Source organism: Aspergillus ruber (genome assembly GCF_000600275.1).
Source record: "Aspergillus ruber CBS 135680 unplaced genomic scaffold scaffold00002, whole genome shotgun sequence".
Taxonomy (NCBI): Eukaryota; Fungi; Ascomycota; class Eurotiomycetes; order Eurotiales; family Aspergillaceae; genus Aspergillus; species Aspergillus ruber.
In genome coordinates, this window is record NW_024467298.1 from 521753 (window position 1) to 529940 (window position 8188).

General features: G+C 51.3%; 4 protein-coding genes across 4 annotated transcripts; 1 reads left to right on the plus strand and 3 right to left on the minus strand.

Moving 5' to 3' along the window:
* Positions 1 to 639: 639 nt before the first annotated feature.
* EURHEDRAFT_470293 (cell division control 45 family protein) lies at positions 640 to 3494 on the minus strand. The gene is made up of 2 exons (XM_040785301.1): positions 2571 to 3494; positions 640 to 2515 (listed from the first exon to the last, which is right to left on the minus strand). Exons 1-2 carry the CDS (start codon positions 3318 to 3320, stop codon positions 704 to 706), a joined length of 2562 nt encoding a protein of 853 aa, XP_040642640.1. The 5' UTR covers positions 3321 to 3494; the 3' UTR covers positions 640 to 703.
* A 92-nt stretch (positions 3495 to 3586) lies between these two features.
* EURHEDRAFT_408175 (GPI-anchor transamidase) lies at positions 3587 to 5350 on the minus strand. Its single transcript, XM_040780765.1, has one exon. It carries the CDS (start codon positions 5054 to 5056, stop codon positions 3845 to 3847), a length of 1212 nt encoding a protein of 403 aa, XP_040642641.1. The 5' UTR covers positions 5057 to 5350; the 3' UTR covers positions 3587 to 3844.
* A 12-nt stretch (positions 5351 to 5362) lies between these two features.
* On the plus strand, positions 5363 to 6721 carry EURHEDRAFT_408176 (DUF1014 domain protein). The gene is made up of 3 exons (XM_040780766.1): positions 5363 to 5609; positions 5733 to 5836; positions 5903 to 6721. Exons 1-3 carry the CDS (start codon positions 5553 to 5555, stop codon positions 6408 to 6410), a joined length of 669 nt encoding a protein of 222 aa, XP_040642642.1. The 5' UTR covers positions 5363 to 5552; the 3' UTR covers positions 6411 to 6721.
* Positions 6722 to 6736: 15 nt separating this feature from the next.
* Positions 6737 to 7981, minus strand: pex7 (putative peroxisome biosynthesis protein (Peroxine-7); the record flags this gene model as incomplete). The annotated part of the gene is made up of 2 exons (XM_040786813.1): positions 7702 to 7981; positions 6737 to 7640 (listed from the first exon to the last, which is right to left on the minus strand). The coding sequence occupies exons 1-2, from the start codon at positions 7863 to 7865 to the stop codon at positions 6737 to 6739; spliced, it is 1068 nt and encodes a 355-aa protein (XP_040642643.1). The 5' UTR covers positions 7866 to 7981.
* Between the last annotated feature and the right edge of the window lie 207 nt (positions 7982 to 8188).

The following is an 8188-nucleotide window of genomic DNA, read 5'->3' on the forward strand; positions in this document are numbered from 1 at the left end:
CAACATTAAGAACGAGGAGAAAGAGGGAGATGCAAAATACTAAGACACTGGCAAATTGAATGAGAGGGAGCGGTGTGATTGGCCCGGGATACATGCAAGAACCCTAATGGAATAGCACCCTCAGTGAATCAAGACATGTTCTTTTTATATACAATTTAATCAGGATACTCACGGTAATACTAAACACAGCCCTATCCACCTACTATCATCTGAAATCAGTCTTATCCAGTCTATTAAGGTCATGCCAAAGGCCGGGGTCTTCTCGGCTATAAACAGTAAGGAAAGAAGGAGAAAAGAGCGAAGACAACATTGTATGTTGGAAAATCAGATACAATATGCAAGAATCATCATGGTCAAAATCAAGAAAGTGACAAAGATGCAAATATTGCTGGCCGGTAGAAGCAACAGCAAATGTAGGGCGAGAAAAAGGGAAGAAAGCAGCCAAATGAAAGGAATCGAGCCCCAAACCAAGGATGAAAGACAAAAGAAAAAACGAAGGTTGCAGCCGGTCATTACACATATCATCCCATTTTGTTCCCTTGAGAAACCATTTCCTTTACTGTCCGACTCCCCAACCAACAATCCCATGCATGAAAACACAAAAAAAAAAAAAAAAAAAAAAAAAAAAAAAAAAAAAAAAAAAAAAAAAAACGCAAATGAAGGTAATGGGCAAGTGATGAAACAATGACAAGAAGTAAAAGACTCAACCAACGACACTGCGAAAACTCAACGCTTCGAGGAATCCTCCTAGATCTTCCTTTTGCACCTCGACCACACAGTGCTCGAAGCTGTCGATCCGGACGCGCGCGTTGGTTTCCTGCACCACTTCCTGGAACGCAATACCGAACCGATTGCGCAAGAGATGCCTGTCCGCGCGCGGATCCTGTTCATCCTCAGATTCGGATTCAGACTCGGATGACGAGTCCTCTTCACTCTCTTCCTCGCTGTCCTCTTCGCCAGTTTCACTGCGTTCGAGCCGTTCCGCGGCACGCTTGGCGCGGCGTTCTGATCGTTCCCGTTGCTTCTTATCCTTCACTTCCTTCTTCTTCCGGCGCTCTTCTTGCCGTTTGTGTATGGCAGAAAAGTCAACGACACCTCCGCCTCCGCCAGTTCCCACGACCACATAGAGGTCTCGGTCCTCATCCAGTCCAGCTAGAACGAGGGGAGTCCCCGCGGCACGCTTCTTGCCTATTTTGACGGTGTCGCTTCGTTCCCGCTCTTGCACGCGAATAGCTTCGGCAATCCAGAGTGCGAGCTTGGTCAGTGCCCCGGGATTCGTGAACAGCTTAGCATCCGGCCCGTCCTTGACGACTGCAATTCGGAATGCTCGCAAATGTCGAATCTGGTGTTTTGAAAGTAACGATGTGCCGGTTTGGAGAATAGCGCGGTGAAGATGTTGGGCTAGTGGGAGGGCTTCGAGAAGGAGGGTAGGAGACTCAGATGTGAGAGATAGGGCATCGTATGCGCTCCAAAACCGAGGTAGGAGGCTAGATAGGTCAGATTCAGTAGACCCATCGGCGTTGGCATCATCGTTAGATTTCCTCAGTCGTGGTAGTCGTCTTGTATCCCAGCCGGCAGCAAGCTCCTCCGGTCCCACTTCCAAGATAGCACCGACAATAACACCAACGTCTGTGGCAGAAAGGCAAGCCTTCCAACCCCAGCAGCGGACAAATCCCCATCCCTCACGAGAGGTAGCGTGTCCCGGTGCTTCCTGGGGAACTAACCCATCCAGCCCATACATGGGTGCATATTTGAGTAGTCGTTGTCGTAACACCCGTTTCAACTCCATGTCCATATGGGTATAGTTCTGATGGCACTGGCTCAGGCTAATTCCCATCTTGGCTAACAGTTTATGTAACCGTTTCTTGCCGGTTTCGGTCCATACATGCAACCGTGATGACAAGTATGGACTGTGAAGCATGCTTTCATACAGTGACCAATGCCGCACGAGGATGAATCGGGGTTCTGGAGAAAGACGGATAGATTTATCTGTCGGTGACCTTGCCGTTGTCGGGATAACGCCACTGATCTCTCCCCGAAGATCTCGATCTCGTTCATAAGGGTCTGGCGGGTTCAATCGATGTACTTCGTCTCGTAAGATTTGGCGGATATGTTCGCCTCGTTCTCCACCCCAGCCTGCCAACCCTCCAGATTCAGAGGAATTAGATATGCCAACACCAGACATTGTACGGCCACTGAGCTCCAAGCTAGAGACACCCACGATGGCCAGCCAAAGCAAGTCATTATCTTCTCGACCGAGCTCAGATGCGAGGGAGTAGACGAGGGACGATATAGGTTCCGAATATGATGTTCCGGCGGAATAATAGGTGTGGAGTATACTTTCGTGTTTTCGTTTCATTCGGATGAGACGCCGTTTCAACGAACGAGCCGACGACTGTTTAGGTTCTACGGGGGAAGGTGAATCCGAGGATGGAGTAACGGAACGTGAGGAATTTGAGGAATCGTGGGGACGCTGTCGTGGACGAGTAGGAGACGAAATGAGGAATGACGAGCCCTATAAAACACAATTAGTACAATCTCCTTGCAAATTCGCAAACTTCAATCCGCACCGAATTGCTTCTCCTCCGTTGACGAGGCGGCCCACCATCTTCGTCCGATTCATCCTCATCCTCTCTTCCTGACCATGACTTGCGCTTTTTCCCTGGTCTTGATTGGTCCTCATCTTCACTATCAGATTCAAGATCCCTCTCTTCATCATCGTCCACCTCCGGCATATCCAACAGCGCCGAATACGCCTCCCGCTCCTTGCCCAATTCTTCATCAATATCGCCATCATCGTATACAACGATACCCCCATTCCCAGATGCGTACGAAGGCGTTATACACCCCTTGTCAACACCGCGCGTATTCATCCGAGTCCGCACATCAACTTCCTGTCCCACCACAGGCTGCCCCCCAAACACATTACTCAAGTTCCAAGGCCGTCGCGCATCAAACACCCAAACCTCCACTCCCCCCAAATCCTCCACCTCGTCCTCCGGATCGCTCAACGCCAGGATCTCAGTAAGATCCACCAAACCACCCACCCCTAGACAGACCACGACGCCCCCGGCACCCCCTCTCTTGGTCTGCATGGGCTTGACCAATTCCTCGCCTGCACGAGCGAGATCGCCATATCCGGCTACCGGTTGGATCTTGTGGGGGATGTAGTCGCGTTTGAGGAGGGCTGTGAAAATCCGACAGGCACAGAGGGCGTCTGGTTCGAGGGCCACGAGAATCAGCACAGGAGGGGAGAGAGGATGGTGCGATTGGAGGAGCTGTAGGTAAAGATGTGATATGAGTTGGCGCGGAAGATACATTGCAAAAACCAGGGAGTCGTCAGTGAGCGACTCCCAGGAAGCAAAGCGCGGAATAAGCAATAAGGTTGTAATGTAGATATATGAGAGAAAAACGCTTGTCACCCGGGGTTCCCCCTGCCAGGCTCGTCGTCCCCTTCGTCGTTTTTAGCAGTTCGGTTTGGTGAATTGCGAGAGATTGGATCGTATCAATAACAAATGCTGTCCGGGGCGATGGGAAGGGAAAGGCTCGCGACGCGTCGAGGCACGTGCGGAGAACAGCGCCAAGCCCCGCCCTTTGCTGCATTCATGGTTCAATAATTTCCATGGCATGAATTGTTTTAATTCAATTCTTCAATAGTATAAGGCTATGCTAGGAAATAGATGAATGGTACGTGAATTGTAGTGTTATCTGTACAAAAAGGTATAATGATCCCGGACATCAACGCCAAACACCTTGCGCGCATTACAGTACTCCCATTAAGGTAATATGACAATTTCCGTCGAAGACTGCATAGATCGAGATGGTTTTATGTGTATAAGGCGGGTCAGGTCCTGCCCAAGATCGATCCGGCAAACCACGCGGCAGCGCATGCGCCGAGCACAGAGACCCCCACGAGCCGCTTCTGCCAGCAATTCTCCCCATCCATCTTAGCAGGCCCGACATTCTTGCGTTGCGAAAAGTAAGATGATAAGGTTTGCGATTCTGTGTTAGATTGGGATGTCCCGCTGCTGCTCTGGTTGGATGCATCGCTGCGAGTCGTCAGGTACTCCTGGTCTCGTTTGCGCCATTTCTCTACCAGCCGTGTAATCTCAATCAGATCTTCTTGAAGCGAGCCAGGATCGGTGGCATTTGCATTCTCCACTTCCACGTTCTGAACATTTCCAAAGAAATCCACCAAAGTTCGAAGACGGCCTTCCTTCTCGCCGCCGGGAAACAAATCCCACCGCACACCTGGCTGCGAATGGATCTTGGACTCATCATACGAATCGAACAAGTCGCCCAGAGTCAGCTTCGAGTTGGCGCTGGTCACCTGGGTTTCGAGGAACTCGAGCACGTAATATGTCCAGCGGTCAATCACCGCAACACCAACATCATTATCCGCATGGTGAGAGTAAGAAGACTGGTCAAGCTCACTCGATCCCGTTGCGACGATATTGGGCGAGTAGAAGTGGGTGTACATCGTATTCGCCTGGCAGGTGTCGATCATGAACAGCAATTCATGGTAGCGCTTCTTCTCCCACATCTGACCGAACGCGTCCGCCAAATCCCATGCGCCAATCTCTTCCGCATCCTGAAACTTCAAGAATTGATCCCCACCATGCCCCGTCATATATACCAGAACGTTGCTCCCCGCATCGGACCCAAGTCGCTTGCTGTGCGGCACATCCTCGTCCAGACGGTCTGTCAAAAGACGGATGAAGTTCTCGACGGTCACCTCATAGCCCCGATAGTCGACCTCGATGTTGTCTCCATAGAGATCCACCGCACGGTCTGCGTTACTGTACACGGTTCCGGGAAAAGCGTTTCGGGGGTTGCAGGCCATGTCATCAGGCAGCATCAGGATGATTTGCGAATCGGGAATCCCGAGGCGCTTGACGGTGCGGTACAGCGATAGAACATTGGCGAGGTGGCGGTAATTGAACCAGAAGCGCGAGGTTGATACTAAAACGGCCCAGTTCGATGTATGCTCCGTCGAGGCTGGGAGGATGCAGAGGAAGAGGAAGGAAAGGGTGAGGAGTCTGAGGAATAACTGCATGGCGGAGCGATTATAACATAATAACAGACGTCTTAATCAAAGTGAGCCAACAATTCCAACGGAATTAGACCAGCAACGAGACGACACCAGCTGGCTATCGAAGACAGTCGAAGAGAAGAGCCAAAGATGTGAGATCACGGAACTGGAGTTGGAGAAAGGCGGAGAGCGGAGCGGCACTAGCGGCGAGTTTTAAAGGGGCATGCTCACGCAGATTCATGTAAAGAGCATTATTTGACTTCGAAAAACGAACGTTTGCAATAAGCAGGCTGCCAGGTATGTACAATGACTGCTTACTAGAGTCATGGATGAAAATCCACGTCCTCATTCTGGCAGATCGCCTATAGGGCTCCCAAATCACATGCCATCCACGCTTTAGTCATCCCGCCGCCGGAGCCGGAGCTCATAGAGGATTCTCGTCCGATCCGTCACAACATCTTGTTTTGTCTCTTTCCTTGAGCACACGACACCACTCTGATTCTTCAGATCATCAGTCAAAATGGGAGGCAAGAAAAACGTTGGCGAGAATTCCAAGAAAGCCGCTGGTCAGGCCCGTGTATGTTCCTACCTTTTCCCTATTCTCTTTTTTCTTTCAACCCCGCCCCCGCTTTCGAGGGACTCTTCGTACTTGCGTTCTATGGCACATAATATGACTAGAAGCTAACAATGTGCGATACAGAAAGCCGATGCTGCCGCAAGCAAGAAGGCAGCCGAGGATTCCAAGCGAGCAGCTGAAGAGGAAAAGCAGTGGCAGAAGGGAGCCAAGGGGGGTAACTCCAAGAAGTAAGCCCGTCGCAACCACATATTTACTCCGAACCCGAGCTCTAACCAAACCTTTCAACAAAATAGAGAAGATGCCGAAGCTAAGAAGGCCGAAGCAGCTCGCAAGAAGGCCGAACGCGACGCCCAACTCGCCGCCGAAGAAGCATCTCAGCCCTCCAAGGGCGGCAAAGGCGGTAAACAAGCAGCCCCCAAGAAGTCCCGCGGCCTCGACCTCGGCCAGCTCGACGACTCCCCCGCTGACCGCAAGACAAGCGCCCTCAATGCCACTGGTATCGACAACGCGCTGGACGCCTTGTCGCTCACGAACAAGGATTCCTCCAAGATCGATCGGCATCCGGAGCGGCGGTTCAAGGCTGCGTATACTGCGTATGAAGCGCGTCGCATGCCCGAGGTTGAGGAGGAGCACCCGGGTCTTAGGAGACAGCAGCGCATTGATCTCATTAGGAAGGAGTTTGACAAGAGTGATGAGAATCCATTTAACCAGGTGCATGTGGCGTTTGATTCTACGAGGGATGAAATTGCTCATGTGCGGGATGCAGAGAGGAAGAAGATGGAGACGAGATTGGCGAAATAAGCTGTCTCTAATGATCGTTGGGTTTATTATGAGTCTTGTTTCTGGCATTCGTTGTCAGGGTTTGGTGACGCCGCGATTGTTATACCCGGAACTACATGCTCCTAGATCGGGAGGTGCGTCCCCATAAACAAAGGGTCGATGGTGGTATGAGGGATAAATACCGCATCATGAATTATGTGACAGTATAGACTTGACAGATGTCAAATGGATACCTTCTGAATGACATAGTATTAAAAACTGTATTGAAAAACTGGTATACAAAGACAAACATTCAATGCCTAATAAAATATATGGTATCTCATGGCAATCTATCTATCCAGTGCGGTTCATCCGCCCATAGCTGCTCGAACATCCCACACAAAAAGATTCTCATCCCATCCCGTACTGGCACACCATCCCTCACTCCCAAACATACACCAGTCCACGCCCGTCACAAACTCAGTGTGCTGACCCATCCGTCCCAACTCCATACCCATAGACGGAGCGGGTCCCGAGCGCATTGTATCCAGATCACCCATCCCAGCGTCCGATCCGTCACTCCACGCGCGGCAGGTCATGTCATAGCTTCCCGAAAGGAGGATGTTGGACAGATGCGGCGACCAGGCCAGCTTCCGGACGGCATATTCGTGTCCGATCATCGCGGCCATGGGGCCCTGTTGCGGTGCACGGATGTCGAATGTGCGGATAGTACGGTCGACGCCCGCCGTCGCCAGGACAGACGGACGGTATTTGTTCCAGTCATGAGTCAGCGCTTCGGATGGGGGACATGCTGCGGGAGGAACTCCCGGTGGTCCTGGTATGGGCGATGCGGGCGCGGCATGGATCGGAATTTGTAGTGAAAGATGGTTGGAGGCGGAGGCGGGGGTGCGGAGATCAAAGATGCGAACGTAGGAATCAGAGGTGACGCAGGAGAGGATGTCGGGAGAATGGGGCGAAAAGGCGGCGGAGTAGGTGCAACTGTGCGTAGGGAGCGTAACAAGCGACTGAGGACGGTGAGGCGACCAGACGCGCACGGTGCCGTCCCAACTGGAGGAGCAGAAGCGGTCTTTGACGACTAGATTCCAGCCCACGCTGAAGACCTCGCGGTTGTGTTCTTTCCAATTCTGGACGGGGAAGTCGTTCAGATTGTTGTCAAAGAGCTTGATACTGCCATCTCCGGATGCTGCGAGGACCTGGTTTTCGTGAATTTCCGACCAGGCGAGGTCATAGAGGGAATCTTGGGTGGTGAACCTGGCAATAACCGTTGAAGTCAGCGGCGAAACGGTGACAGCAAGCGCGGATGGATAACAACCATTTCACCGGTACAATCCCATTGGGAGTCAGTTCTAATATATATAGTCGGCCATTTCCCACAAGCCCATAGTTAGCCGATCCCGCAACAGCCAGCCGATTATCGAAGAAGGGGGAGTATTTGACCGCACAGCCGTTGTAGCCCTCGGTGCGGAAGCGGAGCATGATTCGCGTTCAAAGACCGAGAACGGATCAAAAGACGACAGCAGAGAAGCGACAAACAGTTGTTTGTGTTGAGTTTGTTGAGTTTGTTGAGTGCCTTTTAAAATCCGCGCCAATTCATGAGCGGGCCAATATGCATGGTGGTTGTCGTGTAGAAATAGAGGAAAAAGTAAGAAGTTCAAACAGCAAAGATGAACCCGGGATAAGATACCTCGGTTCAGATGCAATGATCTCACCCTGCCCGACCGCAACGTCCTGGTAGTTTACTCTGTAAACGTAAACTGACGAGTAATTAAGCAGAGTAGTTTTAAATCATTCTTTTTTTT